Raw genomic sequence first — 25,497 nt, 5'->3', positions numbered from 1 at the left:
CTCATGGGTCGGTTCTGAGAGTAGCGTTGTTTGCTATCGCCATCAGTAGTGTAATAAATGCAGTGGGACCCACAGCGACTCTGTCACTGTACGTGGATGATCTTTCCTTTACTCCTAAAAATCGCGAATTATGCATTTTTGTCGACTTCAGATTGTGCGCCCACACTCAGAAATTTATCGTGGTGACCAGTTACTCGTTACTCTGTCATTGTTACTTTCCAATTCTTAGGTATTTTATTTGACCACAAGCTAACTTGGCTGCTGCATGTCCGCCAGCTCAAGGCAACATGCATGAAACTGAATGCTCTGTTTTCTTAGCCACTCCTCGTGGGGCATGGCCCACGCAGTTCTTCGGAGATTTTACAAAGCGCTAATTTTATCCCGTTTGGGCTATGGATGTGTTACCTATGGGTCGGCAGCACCATCTGTACTGAGCTTGCTGGACCCTGTTCACCACACTGGTGTGCGATTGGCAACGGGGGAGCCTTCTGTACGAGCCCTGTTAACAGCCTACTGGTGGAAAATGTCCCACCACCGTAGGTTGGGCTATAGTACCTTCTGGCAAGTTACGCAGTCAGTCAGATGCCTACGCACCCATGTCATTTAACTCTGTTCCACAGCCAGCAGTTCAGTTTTCTCATCGCCCAAAAGTGAGAAGGCCAGCTGGGATCCTACACGATATTCTACCGAAGGACCTCCAATAGCCTCCTTTAGTCTGTGTCCTAGAGTTCCCTCTTGACACCCCGCCTCCCCCTCCCCCCCCCCCCCACCCGTGGGCTGTATCCTGTCCTATGTCCTGTGATAGGGATGAACCATCTTTGTGGTCCCCAGAAGGACGCTTATCCTACCCTCCTCAGACACCTGTTTCTTTCAATCATGCAAGATTAGAATAATCTGGCATGCCTAGACAGATGGCCCGAAAGTCAACAACAGGGTCAGTTACATTTCTGCACATGCGAGGGACAGAAGCAGCACTTTCTGCCGAGTGCCTGTAGTGTATAGACTGCAGAGGTGGTTGCCATCTCTCAGGACATGCGGTGCATCAAATCCCAGTCCCCGACCAACTTTCTGAACTGTATCGATTACTTGAGCTGTCTAAAAGGCATAACCTTGAGCTATCCCAAAAATCTTTTGGTAGCAAACATCCAGGACGTACTGGGTGACCTCTACAGCTCTGGAAAGACAGTGACCTTCACCTGGACACAGCTACTTATGTATTCCAGGAAATGAATTTGCTGACCATCTAGCCAAAGACGCAACTACAAATCAACAACTTGATCTCGGGATACCGGGCACAGACTTAAGATTACAACTTCAACACTATATTTTGAGGCTCTGTGAACTGGAATGTCAGGCTACTATGATCAAAAAGAAGCTGAGTGATTAAAGTATCCAATAAAGTGTGGCATGCATCTTTCCAAGCCCCTCGGAAGGAAGCCATTGTGTTGTGCCGACTACACATCGTCCAAACGAAACTCATCCACGAGTTCCATCTGCGTCAGGAGGATCCTCTCACTTCAGCTGCGGTAGTCTACTGACAATAGTGCATGTTCTTCTTGAGAGCGCCCTGCTGGTCGATCTGCGGCACACTCTCAGCTTGCCTACCCACTACCTCAGGTGATTGCGGATGACGTGACAGTCATGACTAAAGTGTTGCATTTCCTGCTAGAGAGCGGATTTTATTCTAACCTTTAATAATCTTCCACTTCCAGTGTTAGGGGGCGGTTGTGAGGGCGGGAGCGCCTCCCTGTGGTGCGGACCCACCAAGCGACTGTAAATTACTTCTATCCTTTTCACCTTGTCGTGCCTGTAGATCCTCTTGTGTAAGATGCTGCCTGGGTTGTGTCTCTTTCTTTTACCTATCGTGTTAAAACTACCGTCACGTCCTTTTTAAACTCTTAGACTTGCTTATATAGTTTGAGCATCCAAGTCTCCATTCTTCGCTTTTTACCTTTTTACATGTTTCTCTCATAAGGAAGGACTGATGACCCAGTATTCTAGTCTCTTTAATCATCATTCTCATCACCCTAAAAAGCCTCCCTGTTACATCACCTCAGCGGGGTGTCGTGCAGTCGCCTAGCCAGCTCCGCTCACAGCAGGTCGGAACAAAGCATTGCAGGTCCCTAGCATCACTATTCTCCTCACAAACACAGCACTACACTACCTGCTCGGGTCTCTCTGATACGCGGTTGCAAGCAAGATTTTTGTTTTCCACCACAACCGGTAACACTAGCTTAGCCTCCATTCACACAACTCACATGCATCGAAATTCTCTCTGCCTCCACAAGTTAGTATAAGATATAGAAAGAAGTTGTTATTCAGTTACTGAGCCAATATATTCACCGCTGCAACAGCAGTCCGATGACTAACGAATTACATGGGCATAATAATAAGAGATATTAAATAAATATGAAAATCGGTTGGCAATAAAAATTGCTCCTTCCAAACTGCCCAGCTCCTTGGGGGCCTTCTCCTTTCCAATTGATATTCATTGAGCACCTCCTGCCAACAGAGGACCCAGAAACTACTCCAATGAGACAAATGCAAAGCTTCCCTAATTTCAAATGTGCCCAGTACAATGTAAATAATACTAACCACAAAAAGGTGGCAAAAATGAATATTGTGTAGTAACGCCTGAAAGTAATGTTACGAATAATACAATTTAAAATACAGCAGATTCAACTAAATGCCTAGGGATTACAATTACAAACAAGGTAAATTTTGACCATCACATAGATAATGTTCATGGGAGGACGAACCAAATACTGTGTTGGAAAATGCAACAGATCTACTAAACAGACTGTCTACAATAAGCTTGTGGGTCCTCTTCTGCAGTATTGTTGTGTAGTATGGGATCCTTAAGAGATATAGGATTGACGGACGACATCGAAAAAGTTCAAACAAGGGCAGCTTGTTTGGTATTATGGTAGAATAGGGGAGTGTCACCGACGTGCCAGGTGAGTTTGAAATATCGTGAAGAGATCTCACACAAAAAAAATCCAATCACCGGTTTTCTTTTCTGAAAGTGAAAGTATTTTGTTGATGCCTACCTACATAGGCATAAATGATCATTGCGATAAAATGAGAGGACATAGAGCCCGCATGGAAAGATGCAAGTATTCATTTGCTCTGCATGCTATTAGAGAAGGCAAAGGTAGAGTCTGCAGGTGGTTCGATGAACCCTGTGCCATACACAGTGTGAATTGCAGAATAGTTGCGTAGATGTAATAGTGTCCTCCATGAAAGACTGCGCAAAGAAGTTACACCATTTCATTCAGTTCTTATTACAGGTCATTCTAAGAGGACATCGTCGTTGACGGGACATTAAAATTCAATAATCTTTATTCTTAGTTGTTAAGTTATTTTTCGACTCGTTTTGATAATAGTTCAATGTTTTGAGCCGTGTTGTTTCCATCACTTAAAAAAAATGGAGCAATTACTGGGCCTGGTCAGATGCAGTCTTGTATAATATCTACGCTACAGTAGCCAGGGGTGTCCTATAGACGCACCATATCTGTGGGGGGGAGAGGTTGAACGACACTGGAATGGTGTTGAAATAAGCCTATGTGGCAGGGTTATTAAAACCTCGATTATGGCAGTTGCGAACCGCTTTTCAGATCGGATGGAGGTAATCCTGGAACTGATGAAAGGAATCGGTAGCGTGTGCCACTAATGTTCGTCAGCATGCACACAGTTGGTCCCCTACGAATGTCTGTATTAGCAACTCTGTGGGGCAGCGAAATGCATCTATTATTCCCCTATTTTGCTTCCTGACTTGCTGCCCTTCTATTCCTCTGAATGGTACTAAGAGAGCCTACAGGTAATTACAGCCTGCGGGGACACCGGTGCAGCTTCCACGTTGAGAAAACTGGCGCCAACTCTGTACCGTTCCTCCTAGTCTTCATTACGTGAAAAATGGACCCACTTACACCTATGCGCATTCTATAGCTATAAGATTTCTCATCTGCTGATAGGCATAATCATGATCTCCCTTTCTGCATGGGCGCGTATGACCATAGTTGTTTTTGCACCCTAAAACGAAACAAAACAATCTCCCTTTATGATGTGTTGCGACTAAGAAGGAATGTACTTGCGTTAGAACAAACATATGTATATCAAATTTTGGTTACAGGATCATTATGTACATCTCAATGTGTTGGTGAGTGTCGTTTTTCTGCAAGACTCTGAAATTATGCCATTGTAGAAGCCAAACGCATTGCAGATGTCTTAACTAGAAATGCAAGTGAGAACCTTCAACAAAATGTTCGAAGAAGTGTGAAGGACTACAAAAAGCACAATGAAGAAAAGCAGTTTGATCACATGTCATAACTGCACATTTTATATCATCATTGTTGAACGCCACATCACTAAAACGTGGGACGTTTTCCACACAAACATCGCAGCTAGTGTTCTCCTACGCGTAACGAAGCATTGATCTATATACTTCGGTCGACAATTGACTGCAAATGCAATGCATTTTCATGATGAAGAGTGTCTGCCATGCAAGTTTGGCTCCATGTTCCTGGAAAGGGATTCAAGACAAATCTGTTCTCTAAGCACATACTTTATTTTGCCTGAAGTAGTAAACGTCCAGATATTGCGCATATTTCTTTAAGGTGGAATCATTTTTTAAAGTTATATCTTTTTCTCAAGACTCTTCCAGTAGTTCTTTTTCGTCCTTACTTCCAGATCAGGAGTCACAAAGCATTTGTGAATTTGTCGGCCGATGTGGATTCAAAACTGATACAAAAACGTCTTTCGACGTTCGTTTGCTATCTTCGGGTCACACTTGAATCTACGGACACATTTGAATAGCACCGTTTTTCTATTTTCCTTGACGCATGGGGTCCAAACTTTCCATTTGGTTCTCGGAAGCATATACAGAGTTTGTATGCCAATCGTCCGTTCACTGATAAAACAAAATCGATCGTGTAGCTGTGTGTTGCACTGTTGACTGATGGCAACGTCGAGACAGTGTCTCTCTTCTCCATTTCATAGATAGCGTTCCTTCGGAAGAAAGCTTATAGTTGAACAGAACCTGATCACTATTCTATACAGAGACAGTTTGCATGTTTTCTGTCGTGATATGTGCTTGGACTTCAGCAACAAATGTTTGAGCTCTTTGAATCATGCCAATGGAAATGGAGTCCCATGCTTCTTGACAGAAGTATGGAAACGATGCGGAAGACCCGCGCCGCTGTACTAGGCAAGATCCTAATGATGAAAAGGACACACAACCACCCAGTCCTCTCAGGGTAGGTGAAAATCCCTGACCCCTCCGGGAATCGAAACCGGATTCCTGTGCTTGGGAAGCGAGAACGCTACCGCGAGACCACGAGCTGCGGACTAATCATGCCAATAATGAACAGAAGAAACACATTCTCACGCATCATTGAAATTCACATTACTCGCACCTTGAAGATACTTAAATGCGGAGCGAGAGTCCCTTTGAAAAGTTTATTACCTTCTTTTCTTTGTCACATCGTCCAGTACGCTTTTATTATTGCATTTAGCCTTCGGTTTAGGGTATGCTTTCAGGAGATTGTCATAGCAGTTGAAACACTGACGCGTTAATCATCGTATATGTTCCCTCTAGTGTGTCATCAAACACCGTGATGACACTGCCGACTTTAAACTTATCAGGAGAAGGTTGGAATTCACTTTCACTGTTTCCATTGCTTCTTTTTGAACTTGCGTGTTACTACGGCCGGCAGTCACACGTTCGTCATTACCGTCACTAGCGTCATAATTATACACTCTTGGAAATGGAAATAAGAACACCGTGAATTCATTGTCCCAGGAAGGGGAAACTTTGATACATTCCTGGGGTCAGATACATCACATGATCACACTGACAGAACCACAGGCACATAGACACAGGCAACAGAGCATGCACAATGTCGGCACTAGTACAGTGTGTATCCACCTTTCGCAGCAATGCAGGCTGCTATTCTCCCATGGAGACGATCGTAGAGATGCTGGATGTAGTCCTGTGGAACGGCGTGCCATGCCATTTCCACCTGGCGCCTCAGTTGGACCAGCGTTCGTGCTGGACGTGCAGACCGCGTGAGACGACGCTTCATCCAGTCCCAAACATGCTCAATGGGGGACAGATCCGGAGATCTTGCTGGCCAGGGTAGTTGACTTACACCTTCTAGAGCACGTTGGGTGGCACGGGATACATGCGGACGTGCATTGTCCTGTTGGAACAGCAAGTTCCCTTGCCGGTCTAGGAATGGTAGAACGATGGGTTCGATGACGGTTTGAATGTACCGTGCACTATTCAGTGTCCCCTCGACGATCACCAGAGGTGTACGGCCAGTGTAAGAGATCGCTCCCCACACCATGATGCCGGGTGTTGGCCCTGTGTGCCTCGGTCGTATGCAGTCCTGATTGTGGCGCTCACCTGCACGGCGCCAAACACGCATACGACCATCATTGGCACCAAGGCAGAAGCGACTCTCATCGCTGAAGACGACACGTCTCCATTCGTGCCTCCATTCACGCATGTCGCGACACCACTGGAGGCGGGCTGCACGATGTTGGGGCGTGAGCGGGAGACAGCCTAACGGTGTGCGGGACAGTAGCCCAGCTTCATGGAGACGGTTGCGAATGGTCCTCGCCGATACCCCAGGAGCAACAGTGTCCCTAATTTGCTGGGAAGTGGCGGTGCGGTCCGCTACGGCACTGCGTAGGGTCCTTCGGTCTTGGCGTGCATCCGTGCGTCGCTGCGGTCCGGTCCCAGGTCGACGGGCTCGTGCACCTTCCGCCGACCACTGGCGACAACATCGATGTACTGTGGAGACCTCACGCCCCACGTGTTGAGCAATTCGGCGGTACGTCCACCCGGTCTCCCGCATGCCCACTATACGCCCTCGCTCAAAGTCCGTCAACTGCACATACGGTTCACGTCCACGCTGTCTCGGCATGCTACCAGTATTAAAGACTGCGATGGAGCTCCGTATGCCACGGCAAACTGGCTGACACTGACGGCGGCGGTGCACAAATGCTGCGCAGCCAGCGCCATTCGACGGCCAACACCGCGGTTCCTGGTGTGTCCGCTGTGCCGTGCGTGTGATCATTGCTTGTACAGCCCTCTCGCAGTGTCCGGAGCAAGTATGGTGGGTCTGACACACCGGTGTCAATGTGTTCTTTTTTCCATTTCCAGGAGTGTATGTTAATGTTAAAACAGTATCCGTTTCTAACAGGTGATAAAACTTGCATTTTTGCCGTATAATAGATACCAGAACACTGGAATGATTAATTTTCGACAGCAATAACCCTTTCACGAAAAAGGGTTCCTCGTAACTTCGTCTCAACCAATCACAATACATTACCAGAGTTTATCATCAATCGCCGACCCATGTGACGCTTCACTACGCAAATAATTTCACAAAATGCAACTTCACAAGCACACTGCATGCGTCTCTATTGGTCTCCACTGAGCGGCCTCTGATGATTGCAGATGTGTGCAGATAAACGAAGATCTCTGGTGCAATAAGGGACCTTTAAATAATCTTTCACAGGATTATACTGAAAGTTTGCTTATTTGAGACAAAAAACCCTAAGGTGAATGACGTCATAGGATAGCGGTATGCACACGTACAGATGGTGGCAGCATCGCGTACCCAAGATACTTCTCACCACGGATAATGCAGTGTCCGACGATCTTCACTTAACGACCGAGAGCAGCTGCGTTTCCGCATACTTTTCAGTGCTAAAAGACAAGCAACACTGTTTGAAATAATCGCAGAAATCAATGTGGGACGTACGACGTACGACGAACGTAACTGTTAGGGCAGTGAGGGTAAATTTGGCGTTGATGGGCTGTGGTAGCAGACGAGCGACGCGAGTGACTTTGCTAACAGCGCAAAATCACCTGCGGCGCCTCTCCTAGGCTAGTGATCATATCTGTTGGACCCCAGATGACTGGAAAACTGTGGCCTTGTCAGATTAGTCCGGATTTCAGTTGGTAACAGCTGATGGTAGGGTTAGTGTGTGGCGCAAACCTCACGAAGCTATGGACCCAAGTTGTCAAAAACGCACTGTGCAAGCTGGTGGGACCTCTGCTCCAACTGAACCGATCATTGATTGGAAATGGTTCTATTCGGCTACCTGGAGACCAATTTGAGCCAACATGGATTTAATGTTACCAAACACTTGGAATTGTTACGGATGACAATGCTCAATGTCAGCGTAAGACAATTGTTCCTGATTGGTTTTTGAGACCTTTCTGGAGAGTTCGAGCGAAATATATAGCCACACAGATCGCCCGACATGAATCCCATGGAACATTTATGGGACATCATCGAGAAGTCAGTTCGTGCACAACATCCTGCACCAACAAGACTTCCGCGATTGTGGGCTGCTGTAGAGGCAGCGTAGCTTAATATTCCTGCAGGGGACTTCCAACGACTTGTCGAGTCCACGCCACAGTCGAGTTGTTGTGCTGCTCCGGACAAAAGCAGGTCCGACACGATATCCGGAAGTATACCTTGACCTTTGTCACCTCTGTGTACTTTCCTTGTAAGTCACTGCATGCGTGAATTATTGTATGCGTTCATATTGTGATTCAATACTTTCAGTATAATTTTTGTCACTTTGTTAAACCCATTCCACGCGTCTCCACGTGAAGAGGCTGTTCGTTGACATTACTGTTACGCTGTATATTGAGAAGTAATTCCAGCGAAATGCCGGAAGACATGGAGATAATCAACGCTTGGTGCACAGACTGGTAGTTAATCTTCACGACAAACAAATGCACCGCATTTTCTAAAGACACACGAAAATGACCCTTGTTATATGGTCACACCATCGCAGAACAATCACAAGCAGCAATAAAGTTCGTTAAGTACCTTAGAGTATGCTCAATGAGTGGTTTAAAGTGGAACTACCACATAAAACTAATCGCAGAAAAGGCAGATCCCTGAATGTGACTGATAGGTGGTGTAGTCTACCCAGGAAAAGGCAGCTCACAAAAGCCTCGGTCAGCCGGTGCTTGAATATTGGACTTCAGTCTGTGCCTTTTCAGACTGATTTAACTAATACAGGATCCAAAGAAGAGCAGCATGTTTCGCGAGAGATTCGTTTAATAAGAGCAAATGCTTGACGGAGATGCTCATAAACTCCAGTGACAGGTGCTACAAGGGAGGCATTGTACACTACGGCATCGTTCACTGTTAAAATTTAGAGAGAGAAACCGTAGAAGGATTAGTCAATTTATTGGATGCTCCTGCGTCTCTCTCATGAAAGAACCTTCAAGGTAAAATCAGAAAGATCGCTAACACGAAGAGTTACCAACAATCCTATTTCCAAGTTGGCTAAGTGTAGATGTAGATCTCGTGTGTGTGTGTGTGTGTGTGTGTGTGTGTGTGTGTGTGTGTGTGTGTGTGTGTGTGTGTCGCAGAGCGCTACAATGAGTGTCCTGTGTTCTGTGGTTGCAGACCAGCGCGTCAAGGACTGGCCGTTCATGTCGGGTCCGCTGCCCACGCTGCTGATATGCGTGAGCTACGCCTACATCGCCAAGGTGGTGGGGCCGAGACTCATGCGCGACCGCAAAGCGATGCAGCTCAAAGTCCCACTAGTGCTGTACAACTTGGCGCAGGTCTTCTTCAGCATGTGGCTCTTCTACGAGGTGAGTATCAGCGCCGCTTTCCAGGTAACAGCAGTTCCTGATTCTGACATGTGGACGTTGAATGTTCGAGCAATATTCTTGAGTTAGTTACATTTTGATCAGCAGTCACCGAAAGTTGGTGTAATATCTGACAGACGAAAATGGCTGAACTCCTAACACTGTATCCGGCGTTAAATCAGGTGAGAACGACAAACAGCAGCAGTTTTCACGTGAGAGAGGGTGCCACGTTAAGACAGTCGTGTGCAAAAATGAATTACCTACAGTTTCACAGGTTTTACCTTTCTAAAATTAGCGTGGTTTCTGTACCCCAGTGATAGGGTAGCCACATCGTAAGTGCAATCACATCTCCGGAGAGGCCACATTAACATAATGCTCCTGAAAAAGGAGGAACAGCATTTTTCAGGAGTAACAGTGGGTAATTGACTGTTCTGGTCTTGTAACGTTAACGATCACGGCCTCGTTATGTTGATACTGCGTATGACTGAAATCAAGGGGAACTAAACCCGTTACATTTCTCGAGAATATGCAGCTCTACTGCATGGTTTAATTATGGCATCTTGGGATAAAATATTCCGGAAGTAAACTAGTCCCCCCCATTCGGATCTAATGGCGAGGAAGAAGTCACCAGGGAAAGCAAATCTGGAATTGGACGGGTTGAAGCGAGGAATGCTACACACTTTTATGGCGTAGGTTTGTTAGAGAACTCGAGTAAATGGATAGCATAAAATAAGTAGTGGGAATTAGTGAAATGCGATGACAGGAAGGAATATTATTTGTGGTTACATGAATACTTGATTGCCAATACAAAATCAAATAGGGTTCATGAGGATAGGTTTAATATTGAATAGTAAAATACGAATGAAGGGGAACTACAGTGGAAAACAGCGATCATTACTGCGAAAAGTCACGCAGTCAACAAGAACCACAGTGGAAAAGTTTGTGGCAGCTATATCCGCAGATGGAGAGACTGGAGGAACGTATGATCAGATAAAATAAATTATTCAAATAGTTACAGGAGACCAGAATTTGTTGGGATACTGGAATTCGACACTAGGAAAAGGAAAAAGTACAACATGGAATGGGGAAAGGGTGGCCACAAAACAGTGTAAACAGGTGATAGTAACGTAGAAACAATGTATAGAAGACATAACGTAATAAAGTGCAACATGCATGACGGTAGACAAAAATGTTCTTCGTTATTTTCAACTTAACGGATTTGTACACACACACACACACACACACACACACACACACACACACACACACACACTCACTCACTCTCTGACAACTAGTTAATGTGCTCAGTATGGGGTGTGACCACCTCTGGCACCAATAAAGACCTGTCAACGGCGGGACATGCTATGGATGATATCTTCAATCTCCTGGTGAGGAAATAACGTCCATTCTTCCTGCAGAGCGACTCATAAATCTTGGAGAGTGGTTGGGGGATGCTGGCGTGATGCAACCCGTCTCCCTAGTGCATCTCAGACATTATCTCTGAGATTCAAATCGTGAGGGCGAACTGGCCACGCCACGCCGTTTCCAAAAATATCAACCACCCGTGCGCTGAGGTCGAGCATTATCGTCAATCAATACGAAGTCTAGGCCCAAAGCACCTCGCAACAACCGCGCATGAGATTCCAAGATCTCCTCACGTTACCTGGCAGTAATTAAATGTTGCATATTCAACCGTACAGTCTCATTCAGAGGTGTTCGTGTGGTCAACATAGTCCCTCACATACCATTAGGAATATCGATATCTTTCCACGATGTTTGCGTCCCGAAATCGTGACCTCCAGATGCGAATCGGTCGAGAATCACTCTCCAGACCAAACTGGGACTCGTATGTGAAAAGAACATTGGCACACCGTACGACCGTCCAAATGGCATGTTGACGGCTCCACTCCAGACGTTCCCTTCTGCGAAGACACGCCCGAGGTAAACAGACAGCAGGTCTCCGACAACAATGCCCACTCTGCTGAAGCCTTCTGTCACCGTTTGCCCCGATACAACACGTCCGGGGGATGCTGCGAGGTCAGATTCCAATTGCAGTGCAGTAGTAAAGTGGTACAGTCGTGCCCTTACAGCCAAATAACGATTCTCTCTTTCTGATGCCACACGTGGTCGGTCCTGTCCTGGTCTCCGGGATATAGTTTCGGTCTCTCTAAACTGTCGCCTCATCGGAGAAACAGAACGGTTCACATTAATCCAGCGGGCGACATCAGTTTGAGACACTCCTGTTTCCATTCTTCCTGTAGTCCTCCACAGCAGTATGTCTGTAGGGGTCTCATCTGTGCCATACTGCACGGTCTGTGACTGTGTACACAGCGATTGTGGATGTGCGAGCACCCTTGAAAACACTACACAGCTTGATAAGTGCCCTGAAGTCATTGATGGCGTGGTTGCCCGTTCCTTACAGAACACGATCGTAAATACATTTGTTGACAGTTTATATGATTGTATCGTGAATTAGAAGCTGGACGGTGAAACAGCAGTTTGTTGCTTTAATTTTGGACATCAGCGTATACACTTGATTTAAGAATCGTGAAAGAAGGTTGTGTGGGAGAAGACAGGAAGCACCAGCAGAATTCTAATAGATTACATGATGGTAACAGAGGCCCTGAAATCAGGTTTTAAGCCTCAAAATATTTCAAGGAGCAGACATATTCATAATTTATTGGTTGTTATCTGCACATCAAAACTGAAGAAACTACAGAAAGGTAGTAAATTAGAGATAAGAGATCTTCATGGATTGAAAGCATTGTTTTTTCTCGATTTAAATAATGGGCGCAGCAGGGTTGATAGACTCAGTGGTCAAAGCCAAAGTTAAGGAGCAAAATACTTTCCGGTTACGGAGCCCCTAATTAACGCAACCGCTCTTCCATTGCATTCAGTGAACTAATACGATGTCCATATCGGCCAACGCTTCACCAGTAAACCTATCCATATGGTTGTGTATCATGGTTACCTTAAAACGAGTGTGTTCGTCGTCGAGACCCAAAGGACATCGGCCGATCGCCGTGTAATCCTCTTCCTTTAGGCGCCATACGGATGCGGCAGTGGAGGGGCATGTGGTCAGCACATAGTTCTCCCGACCATGTACCCGACTTTTGAGCCACTGTCTTATTCAAGTAGTTTCTCAGTTGCCATCACGAGACTGAGTGCAACCCGGTCCATTCCTCCCACCAAGAACAAGAAAAAAAAATGGCTGTATCGGATAGTACATATGGTAGTCATCCACGCTGACAAGTCAGCTACAGAGATGGCCCAATGTACAACGAACACTGACGGAAAAACCAATCCGACAATAACGGAAGAGTACTGAATGCAAGCATGAAGCGGAGAATAAAGAGAGCATAACTGATCCCAACGGCAAGTACGGGAAATGAATGGAATAAGTTTATTTCCGAAAAGAAAGAAACGCACAGCACATCCCGTAGACAGTTGCATTGTTGCATACAGATATTCATTAAAGTACAGATTCAAGATAGAAAGAGCTAAGAAATCAAAGGGAAATACCATTAATCTGTAACGAGCAACCGAAATCGCGGGTCACTTTTATCAAGATGCTTGGATAATCTCCCTCTAGACCATCAGAAATTTTATAGGTGGCTTTCTGGTTCACCTTGCAGAAGGCACTACGAACTCTGAGGGTAGGTCATTATTATGAAAGTGAAAGGCTCGCAAAAAAAATGTTCAAATGTGTGTGAAATCTTATGGGACTTAACTGCTAAGGTTATCAGTCTCTACGCTTATACACTACTTAACCTAAATTATCCTAAGGACAAACACACACATCCATGCCCGAGGGAGGCCTCGAACCTCCGCCGGGACCAGCCGCACAGTCCATGACTGCAGCGCCCCAGACCGCTCGGGTAATCCCGCGCGGCAAAGGCTTGCAGTGAGAATAGAGATTCCCATATTAAACACAAAATGTATTTCTCTGGTCTCTTCCTCACGTTCTGGATTTAGGATGACGACATAATAATGAATTTAGCCACGAGTCTCCCAATGGGTAGAATACACACAAGACTGAAAGTCACGTCGTTCCATACGTTCACGGAATTTGTATGCAAAGGAAGAGAGCATAACAAACACTTAATTTAGGAAGTTGACATTGCTGCCACACCAGAGAATCCTGTCCTTGGTAGGAACTAAACTGTGCCAGGGTCGTTCAAATGTTTGTCTCTGGCAACCATACGTTCAAAGGTACGTCCACAGCTCAACGTTAAGCCGTTTGCTTTAATTTCCGCGTCTGTTTCAAGTCGCCAAGGGGATAACATGCAATTGGGACAATAACAGCAACTTTTTATAACAAGGCAGCTGTTTCCGCAGCGAACAACTGCAGTGTTGGATTACTGAAACCAACTTACGACGACATGGAATACAGTGGGCTGTTGTAACTGCTCAAGTTTCCATTTTCCCCAAACCATTGACGACAGCTTGTAATCTGACAAGCAGCTAATGAACTACATTCGCATGCAGCATGTCCTCACATGGTTTATTTATATCGCTAATAATGTTCGCCAGAGATCTCAAAGCATGCGCAATGCTAGTTCCCATTCTGACTTCACCTCCTCCATTGTGGAGGCCGTACTGAGTTTGATTTCAAAGAAATCTTCAAACCAAACGCTTCGTTGCCCTAACATTCCATCAAGCACGTATTGTTTCCTGGATTAGACTGGTGAACTGCAATTTGTTTCCCGGAGTACAGGAACAGGGCTCCAGCTTACGTTTCACTCACTGTAATCTTCTGCAGTTCGGGAACTAAACGTGCTGGATTTAGCACCATCGGATAGGTGCTTGTCAAACCTGTGTTGGTTTCCTACAGAAGAGTTTAGTCAGTAAAAAAATCATGAGAGCAGACCACTTAAAATAACTCTACAGCATGCTAATGTAAACATATCTATGGCAGTCTGTCAACCTGTCCTCTGAAACACTCCACAAACTGAAACAACTTTTCCTCTTTCAAACACATGCAATGCTCCGTTGCTCCTGCGATTGCCGAGAAAGTTGTGCTAGCGATTTAGTCCAACTTTTGCTTAAATACTGATGATAAAGAAGCACGGAGAAGGAAAACCAGATTTCCTAGTACACGTAAAATGTGATGTTCTTTACTAATTAGCCTAAAAAACTCAGCAGAATCTTTCTTAGCTAGTCAGTTCAGTAAGCTACGCTAATCAGTGATACTCTAGACTTACGTACCAGGGAGGAATTCTAACAACGGAATCCGTGGCCTTGCCTTTCATGCTGAACTAGAATAACTGGAGAGGACAGGTGCAGGATGAAGTTTTGTTTCGGACTTCTGGGTATGCTCAGGTAGCGGAACTATAGAGCACAATTAGTTCCGGCATGGCACAAAATTTTAATGTCGTTAAGGTTCAAATGGCTCTGAGCACTATGGGACTTAACATCTGAGGTCATCAGGCGCCTAGAACTTACAACTAATTAAACCTAACTAACCTGAGGACATCACACACATCCATGCCTGAGGCAAGATTCGAACCTGCGACCGTAGCGGTCGCTCGGTTCCAGACTGTAGCGCCTAGAACCGCATGGTCACTCCTGCCGGTCAATGTCGTTAAGGGCTGAGAACAATTACGACCATGTATAATTCGAATTTCACTTCCTTAGTAGAACTGTTGTCTACCAAAGGTTGAACACTACAGTCCTTTGCTATCAAAGGTCTTACCATATTAAAGATGGTGCATACTTGCCTTCTCTAGTTATCTGTTCTGATATAACCAGCCAATTGTAGGGCGACAAAGTTTATAGTGGACCCAGAACCACGGTGAAACTTCGCACTTTTCATCTTAAGAGCAGAAATGGGGGGATGATGATTATTTTATTATTATTATTATTATTATTATTATTATTATTATTAACTGGTAAACATTTACGCACATACTCAACAAGCTAGCATATGGTGTGTGTGGGGGGTTGAGTGTACCTCGTACAACTACTACACATTTCCTTTTCTGTTCCACTCCCCACCAGAACGTGGAGAAAACAGTCTATATGCCTCTCTACGAGCGCTACTTTCTTCGCCGCCGTTGTGTGAAATGTACATTGGCGGCAGTAGAATTGTTCTGCAGTCAGTTCCAGATGCCGCTTTTTTAAATTTTCTCATTAGTATTTCGTGAAAAGAACGTTACTTTCCCTCCAGGGATTCCCATTTGAGTTCACGAAGCATCTCCGTAATACTCGCGTGCTGATCGAACTTGCTGGAAACAAATCTAACAGCGTGCCTCTGAACTGCTTAGATCTCTTCTTTTAAACCGACCTGGTGGGATCCCAAACATTGGAGCAGTCTTCAAGGATGGGTCACATTGGTGTTCTATAAGCAGTGTCCTTCAGAAGAACGACACTTTCCTAAAATTCTCACAATAAACCAAAATAGACGCTCCACCGATCCTATTACAACCTTTACATCCTCGTTCCATTTCGATATTTAATCGACATCAATGTGTCGAGCGGCACAGTACCAATGCTGTATCGGAGTATTACGGAATCGTTTTTTTTTTTTTTTTTCTACTCATCTCTATTAACTTAGTTTCCTATATTTAGAGCAAGCTCTCTCATCACACCACCTAGTAATTTTGTTGCAGTTATCTTGTACCCTACTACAGTCACTCAACGACGACACCTTCCCGTACACCATAGCATCATCGCCTAACAGCTGCTGATCGCTGCTCACCCTGTCCGTCACATCATTCACGTACATAAAATAAAACAGCGGTCGTATCACTCTTCTCTGGGGGCGTACCTGACGACACCCTCGTTTCTGATGGACATTCAGGGTACAAAGTGCTGGGTTCTATTGCTTAAGACGTCTTTGAGCCACTCACATCTGTGAACCTATTCTGTATATTCGTACTTTCAGTATCAGTCTGCAGTTGGGCACCGTGTCATACGCTTTCTGGAAATCTAAGAAGATGGAATCTGCCTATTGTTAATCCGTGCTTCGTCGGATATGATGTGAGAAAAGATATGCTTATTTCTAAAACCGATGATACGTGCACAGAAACTTTTCGTGTCAAAGAAATTTATTACATTTGAGTTGAAAATATGCTCAAGAACCATGCAGCAAACAGATGTTACGGATATTGATCTGTAATTTCGCAGATCCGTTCTTACATACAGGAGTCACCTGCTGTAATTTCCAGTACTCTCTGTAAAACCGAATTTGGATTTCATCTGGACCTGGAGATTTTTTCAACTCTTTCATTACCTTCTCTACGCTGCGTATGCATATTATGTCTTCCATCCGGGAATGTGTACGATATTCAAACGGATGTGTCTTTTTACATTCTTTCTGCGAGAGAGATTTCTTAACCGCGAAGATTCAAAGTTTTCTTGTTGTTGATTGTGGTGGTTTCAAGTATATTTCGTGCCAATATAAAAGAATTTTAAACTAAATCCTTATTTATTAAGCCTACGGATAATTTTTTACTTTTCTTTGAGCTTCTACATCTACATCCATACCTCGTAAAACCTCCTGATGGTGTGTGGCGGCTTTAGGCTCCTGTTTTGCTTTGATTCAATTGTTTCCTATAGAAACTTCAAAATAAAGGTCTGGAGGATATGGAAGAAAGAAAATAGTGAATACATTGAACACAGTGTTAGGTTTGTATATGGCGTGCGTACTGTTGGAAACTGGTTAACAGCAAGGAAAACTTTGTGCCGTCATGAACTTCCCGAGCCATCGTACAAAATTTCAGATTTATAATTATTTACTGTATATTGCTCGCAAATCAGTAACAGAGTAATCTGACAGATCAAGTGAAAGAAGCTGTGAATTTAAGTGAGTAAATATCAGAAATGTATTAGAGACACAGTAAGTGCAATAAAATTTTAAACACAGTTTTCCGTAACTTTTGTTTTTGTAGCCTAATGTATATTTCCTCCGAAACCATTTATCGCAGAGCAATAAAACTGTAGCCATCAATTTTCTTAGCACACATGCATGAAGTGACGTTTTTAGCTTCCTAGCTACAGAATAAACAACCCCAAGACCCTTCTTTATTTTATAAATTTGCCCGTAAAACGGGTCGTCATTAAAACATTTCTCAAAATTACAGTTTTAATATATTATCAACAAAAATGTTAAATTGTTAGCAGATAGTGTAAATGTCTGAACATAACTTCAGTGTTATACAGTAAAAACGTCCCCAGAAATGGCACGTTGAAAACGGTCAATTTAACACGGCAGAAATAGAAGGTACTTTCCCCCGTTAACAAAACCTATCCATAAGTGAAAGAAGCTATCAACAGAATAATCCTAGTACCAACTCTGATTCGAAACTCCAACTTTGGATTTGTAGTCTCAAACTTATTCACTTGAGCTCTGAGCAGGACAAGGAATACAATATACTGGGTGTAATTAGTGTGATAAGGGGAAATCTAATACTAAATCAGTACAGAATTGAGGAGGGATTGCAAGACAGAAACAAAACTTCAACATGAAAAATAGGTGAAAGTCCGAAGTGAGGATTAATTACACGTGAACTGGACGACTAAAGAAAAGTTAAATGACCAGATTCGACTGTTCGAACGTCACTGTTAGCAGAATCCTTAATGGGTAGGATACTGCTAACAGTTCTTACATAGATTGAGTGGTGTACACAATCTTAACGTGACTCCTAACTGAATAAGTTTTTCTGTACTGGAATGACTCTAATGATATTCACTGTTTATATCCATGGAAATCTTCCAATGAACTGTCTGTGAATAGTGACACCAACTGACGAAGCACACACAAGAATATGAAAGCACTGTATGAATGCTGATGCCTGAGCGAGCTGAGATTCTGGATTGAGTTCACGGAAAGTTCAGTATCGTAACGACATGGCCCTTAAAAGACCGTGTCTGACAAACTACACTGCATGGGCACTCCGCCGCATGTTTTCTTCTTCTTCTTCTTCTTCTTCTTCTCCTTCTCCCTCCTTCCCTCCCTCCCTCCCTCCCTCCCTCGGATACCTGCCCTAGATATGTTTCTAACATTTCAGAGTTGTTATACTGGAAAAGTAATCAAAGCATTGACGTAATTTCAGCGACACGCACACGCGCGAGAAATACTTTCACCGAGCAGGATGACACAGCGGTTAAACCAGCATTACTTTGCTTCTTAACTGGTTTCCCCGAATTACTTCACATGGATCTTTGAAAGGCCGGTTCGTGTATTGTCGTACGATTTCCCAAATGAGCTAATACTGGCCTAGATGTCGACAGGACGCTGAACTGTAATACCCATTATCTATTTAGTTTTTCTCTCTCTCGTAAAGATAAATTGTTGGCTATCGCATAACGAACTTGATAATGAGTTTTTATTCCTTTCTATATTAAATTAGTGATCAGTATTGATCTTCCTAGCCCATCTTTGCTGGGGAATCGCCAACTCACTACTTCGTGAGATATTGTTACCCAAGGAGTTCAATATATTCTTCACTGGTGATAGGACACCTGCCTCCGTGGATGCGAGCCGCATTTTCCGCGACTGGAACAGGAATAGATACTAAGACAGAATAGCCAACTTCTAAATTTGAGTATCATGGTTCCCCTAAAGTTCATACTGTGTCCAGACGCTTCCCCTTGTGCCCTATAAAACATGCTGATTTCTCCTCTACCAGATTCATGCTCATTTTCCCCTAGAGCAATGTCAGATTGAAAGTGATGTCAGGCCTCTGAAGATCTTAGTGGATGGGAAGTGGAACTTTCACAAAAGAGATGATGGCAATTTGTTTTTAACTGCTAGCTGTACGCTTCGGTGCTCTGAGAACAGCAGCAGCTTGCAGTATAGCTGTTGTTTACTGGTGGGCCGCTTCCATACCAAACAAGATGGCGACCCAGTCTGCTTAAAGCTAATGTTATGCTTCAAAATATTGAGCTCAGAAGAGTTCTGTGAGAGTGAATGACACATCGCTTGTCGGAATGGAAGTATGAACCATCAGTGTATTGTGTAAACAGGTACTACAAACTAAGCTTCAGTTTGTCGTTATTCCTCTGAGACAGTTCTACACAATACACGGCGCGAAATAAAAGCAAGATTTTCAAATAAGAACCTTAGATCTCCCATAATAAATACCCTTCCTCGCTGTGCCTAACAAACAAAATGCGAATGTACGGAGTATCAGACCAGCTTTGTGATCGGATTGAAGATTTCCTAGCAATAAGAACGCAGCATGTCATTCTTAACAGGCAGGTATCTTCAGAAAGGAAAGACTAGTTACGGGTATTTCAAGGGAGTGTTACAGGACCATTACTTTCGACGATAGATGAAGACTCAGCGGTTAACTTCGATGGCTCCGTGCGGAGATTAGCGGAAGATGCTGTTGTGTAGAGAGAAGTTGCAAGGCTAGAAAAGTCTACCCAGATGCAAGACTATCTGCAGGGGATCGATTTTTGAGACAGTGTGTGGCTGTTGGTCCTCAACAAAAACAAATGTAAAGTACAGCGCATGAATACGCGGGAAAACCGTTGCTTTATGATTACATGATTGTTAAACACTAAATGGAATCAGTTAGATCTAGTAAATATTTGGGAGTATGCTCACGCTGCGATTAATGTGGAACGACCACACAAAACTAATAGCTGGTAAGGCAGATGGCAGGCAGATTCATCGGAAGAATCCTCAGGAAGTATGATCCATCTACGAAAGAGGAAGTTTACACAACAGTATCGATCGACATGTGAATATTTCTCATAGGTCTGGGAACTAGTCCATATAGGACTGCTAGTGAAAATAGAGAAGTTCCTAAGATCAGCAACACTCTTCGTCACTAGTTATTAAGAGTTAAAGCATAATTTGGTTGTCACCTCAACTCCAGAGGCAGACGTACAAAAGCGTCGTTGTGTGTCACGAAGTGGTTTAGTGTTAAAATTCGAAGAGCATACTTTCGCAGAAGCGTCAACTGATAAGTTGCTTTTTCCTATGTACATGTCCCGAAAAGAACACGATTGTCGTTATTCCAGCGCACCACTCAAGACTGGAACAGGAAGGAAGGAGGGAGGGGGGAAGGAAGGAAGTCACACTGGCACAGAAGGTAGCCTCCGCCGCACGCCGCACGCCGCATCCAGTAAAGCGGCTTGCAAGATACAGATTTAGATAATTTATGTATCTGTCATTCGTACTTGCGCATTAAAAGTTCTGTCAAACTGTTTTTAAAATATCTTAGTCAGAGAAATTTTTCAGTGAGGAATACCATGTAGAAGTTACTCGAAATATTTATCATACGAGAAGCGTTAAACAAATCACACCGTTGACCATCGATTGGAATTAAATATTTTAGGGATGGCAAATTTTGAGCGTATTTCACCGTATTTATATTCCTTCACAAGCTCAGTTAATCATATAGCTGCAATGCGAGAGTCTAATCCCGTATTTTAGCGGAATAGCACGCGTGGAGGATTTGTCCTAAGGAGGCAAAGAAGAAATGGTTGCGTGAGGCAGTGATGCTGAACAGTAGAGACAGCGACTGAAAGCGCTGTGCTGTGGAGGGAGAAGTATGTACTGAGCGTGAGGACGCTGAGTCTGCAACAAATGCCCTTGACCTGCTGAGCACCCTAAAGCAGTGTTCTGCCTCAGTTTGTTTTTAATTATCTGCATTTTAGGGAGACTGTAGTGTCTGTACACGAAAGGCTGAAAGCGCCTCCCAACAAGGTGGATGTGAGATGTCAGCTGCAAACCCTCTTACAAAGAAACATGACCAACTTGATGTCAGCACATTCGCTGCCATCACGGCTCCGGGAAAGTGGTCCCTCCCCCAGCCGAAAGTTGTTCGTTTTGGTTTCTAACCACGTACTGAACATATTGTAATGTCCTGAAGTGCACCTCCAATGCACTAAAACTTCAAAAGAGAGCTTAAATTGTGGGGTAGCCGTTGTCTTCATGGCTCAGAAGTGGAACCACCTTCAAAGAGATTGCCACTGAGGCCCATGATGACGCAGTGTACCTCACTTTCTTACACTGCCGGTCTGCCCGATTTTTATCCAGAATTTCCTGTCGCTTCATAATTTCTGTGTCCACATTGGTGCCTCCCATAGTCCCCCCCCCCTCCCATATCCACGAGAATGGGGTCCTGCAGGGCTCTGTATTCTCTATTTTTAGTGGTCATTAATGGTCTAACAGCAGCTGTAGGGCTGCCTGTCTCACCGTCTCTGTTTGCAGACGATTTCTGCATTTCATACTGCTCCACCAGTACTGGTGTTGCTGATCGGTGCCTACTGGGAGCTATCCACAAGACGTAGTCATGGGCTGTAGCCCACAGTATCCAGTTTTCGGCCGCAAAGTCGTGTGTTATGAACTTCTGTCGGCGTTGTACCGTTCATCCAGAGCCATAACTTTACCTTAATGACGATCCACTCACTGTCGTGGAGACATGTCGAGTTTTCGAAGCCCAATTGACTTGGCTTCCTCACCTCCATCAGCTTAAGCGGAAATGCTGGCAGCACCTCAATACCCTCCGCTACCTGAGCAACACCAACAGTAGTGCACATAGCTCTACACTGCTGCAGCTCTACAGAGCCCGTGTTCAATCCCGCCTTCACTATGGGAGTGTGGTTTATGGTTCGGTGATGCCCTCAACGTTGCATTTATTCTACCCAGTGCACCACTGTGGCGTTCGCCTAGACAGAAGCTTTTAGGCATAGTCCGGTGACCAGCGTCCTTGTGGAACCCGGAGTGTCTCCATTGCAGGTTAGGTGTGCACAACTGCTGGCCAATTATGTAGCACATGTGCTTAGTTTCCTGCACATCGGAATCACCATCTCCTTTTCCCACCCACGGCAATTCATCTCCCATATCGGCAGCCCAGGTCAGGGCTTCCAATTGTAGTTCGTGTTTGATCCCCCCTTTCTGGAGTCCTTGCCTTTACCATCTATACTTGAGGGTCCATTCACGGACACCTCCATGGTGTACACCTAGGCTGCAGCTTCACCTCGACCTTTCACACGACCCTAAGGATTCAATTAATCCTGTGGCTCTCTGCTGCCACTTCATCTAGATTCTTGACAAGTACTCAGGCCACAAAGTGTTTTACACTGACTTGACGGCTGATGCTCACATTGGCTTCACGTATGTCCATGAAGGACATGTTGAACAGCATTCCTTGCCTAATGGCTGCAGTGTTTTCACTGCTGAGCTAGTGGCTATATCTTGCGGTCTTGAGTGCATCCGTTTATGCCCCAAGGAATCATTTCTTCTTGTACTGAGTCCTTGAACAGCCTACAAGCTATCGACCAGTCGCAGGGAATCAGTTGTCTTCTGCTGGCTCCGCATTGGGCATGCTTTGGCAAACCACTGTAACCTCTTGCACCGTGAAGACCCGCCTCAGTGTGGCGCCTCTTTGGCAGTGGGCCATATTCTGGTGCACTGTCACAATTTGACTGCCCAGCGACGAAATCTTGGGTTACCGGACTCATTGCCGCTCATTTTATCTGACAACGCCTCATTGGCTGATTTAGTTTTACGTTTTATTCGTGAGAATGAGTTTTATCATTTGAGCTAAGTTTTAGTGCATGTCTTTGTCCCTCTGTGTCCTCCACCCTAGTTCTTTTAGGGTGGAGGTTTTAATGTTTTGCAGAGTGGCTGGCTTATCCTTTTTATTCTCACGGTCAGCCAGCCACTGTAACCTTTGTTTTACTCTCTTCTGTTTCTAATGTGTCTGTCTTCTTGTCCCCTTTTGTTCATTTAAGTGTTCCTGGCCTTTCCATTGTTCTTGTGGTTTTTCCTTTCATTTTGTTATGTATTATGTCTCGTTGTTTTTTTTTCCTGTAACACTTGTGGCATTGTTTTATTAGGAACAAGAGACCAATGACCTCAGTTTAGTCCCTTCCCCCCTCTTTTAAAACAACCAACCAACTGTCACAAAGTCACAAATATGACAAACGCCTTGTTTTCTCGCAGGGTATCTATGAGGTTGGTATTTCTATTAAGCAAAGTCTGAGCTGATGACATGCTTGTACAGTGATCATTAACAACGGTATCTCCTTTGTCTACATATTTTTCCATTAAGTCGAAAACTACTTTTTCTGCCAGATTTTTACACAGTGTACAGCTGTCCTGTGTAAACAATACTCAGTGTATAGCCAGCTTGGTTACATATTTATGTGCTTTACTGGTGATGTTCTGACGAAATAAGTTGTTCGTGAAAGAGCACCACTGACTCGACCACTGCAAGCATTTCTCCCAGTTCACGTTTTGAGCAAAAATACTCTGGATCATATCGAGAAGCTTTCAGATCTCGAATACACGATCACTTTTGTCTGCAGTTGCGTTGTCCTCGAAATGAACTAACGTCAACAGCAGTTTAAATCGGTTATGAGATTGTTATAGCGACTGGGTTGTACCCACAGAGCACGATTGTGGTCCAGTGGCCTATAAAGTGTGGATAGTGAACTAGTACCATGCACATAACCAAGCCAGAGAACTTGAGCATCTCAACAGCGTTTGTCTGCTTCCAAACTGAACAATAGCCAAGAATTGTGCTGCATTTCTATTCTTTTCCAGTGACAATTTATCCTAAAATGTCGTCCCTGATGCAAGTCCTAAAGACTTGCATAGGTTTCAGATCCTTCAGACTCTCAGGGTAAAATGGGTCATTACGTTCAAAAGGTTTTTTTTAAGCCATCTCAATAATGGAATGTCAGTTACGACGATGTGAACCTGAGAACAACATAACACCCAGTCCTCTATCAGAGAAAAATCTCTGACATGGCCAGGAATCTTACCTGTGCCCCTTTGGTTAGCAATCCACCGTGCTGACCGCGCAGCTACAGAGGCGGACGTGTTCAAAACTTTACATACTTTCGAACTGCATGTTCCTCAGCGTGCTGCAGCTCATTTTGGCACAGTTTTCCCGTCCTTCTAGAAATTAAGGGATGTTGTATGATGGATGGTTCACCCTTAACTCGTGAGGCGAGTTTTCTACAACGTATACCATGAGGTGAGGTCTACGGAACCCCTATATTTAAAATTAAATTTAAGGCAAAAATCATTTGAGATTTCTAATGTATGCTACATAAAATTAATTTTTACAATTATTTAAATGTTGTTTCAATGCTTCTAGTTTATTTTATTCCACTAAACAAAGTGTGCAGCATTTTACTATTTATCACCCAAAAGCCCATAATTTTGTGTGGTTCTTTTAAGTAGTACATATAAATGGACTGTTAGAGTATTAAATTTTACATTCTGAAACATTATACAATCTCTGTAACAGATAAAGTTCCAAATAAAACTATATTCCGGGGTTTATATTTGCGCATAAAAATTCCAACCGATAGGTACAAAAATAAAGTCTGTCAAATTGACATTCATTACTGGGAACTACGCTTTTCTTATCACCACTCGGAACACACTGGATTTCAACACACACTTTAAGTATTTCACTGAAGAAACAGAAAGATCCCAATCACAACTTTCCTGAAGTTCTTCCTCTGGATGATACTCTTGTTCGGTAGCAGAACTGTGATCATTGACTAATCTAAAATCATCGTCTTCTTCGCTTCGTTCTTGATCTTTTTGACTGACTCTTTCCTCCATAGACCGACTAACAATTTCATCAAACTCAGGAAAGTTAAAACTGACACATTCGTGTGAACACATTTTGAGCTATGAGATAACGTACTGAAAAAAAGGTGCGTAGTTCACAAGACGCAGCCTAGGAGACTCCAACACCCATCAATAACACATGTCACCAATAAACACAGAGGCGATAACGCAACCGACGACAAAACATAATTCGGTAATTTGAGGAGGGTAGGGAGAGTGTAGAAGCAGTCCACCACAACTGGCCTTGGAAGGGGGGGGGGGGGGGAGAGAGAGAGAGAGAGAGAGAGAGAGAGAGAGAGAGAGAGAGAGAGAG

General features: G+C 44.2%; 1 protein-coding gene across 2 annotated transcripts in view; it reads left to right on the top strand.

The window, feature by feature from the left end:
- Positions 1-25,497, top strand: part of LOC126297673 (elongation of very long chain fatty acids protein-like) — a 173,301-nt gene that overhangs the window by 95,584 nt on the left and 52,220 nt on the right. For both annotated transcript variants that reach the window (XM_049988779.1, XM_049988780.1), the window contains exon 3: positions 9,444-9,634. In XM_049988779.1, the coding sequence (XP_049844736.1) occupies positions 9,444-9,634 (191 nt within the window). The remainder of the gene's footprint in view (positions 1-9,443; positions 9,635-25,497) is intronic.

This window comes from Schistocerca gregaria, chromosome X (assembly GCF_023897955.1).
Source record: "Schistocerca gregaria isolate iqSchGreg1 chromosome X, iqSchGreg1.2, whole genome shotgun sequence".
NCBI classification, from domain to species: Eukaryota; Metazoa; Arthropoda; class Insecta; order Orthoptera; family Acrididae; genus Schistocerca; species Schistocerca gregaria.
This window is presented reverse-complemented; position numbering and strand designations above follow the sequence as displayed.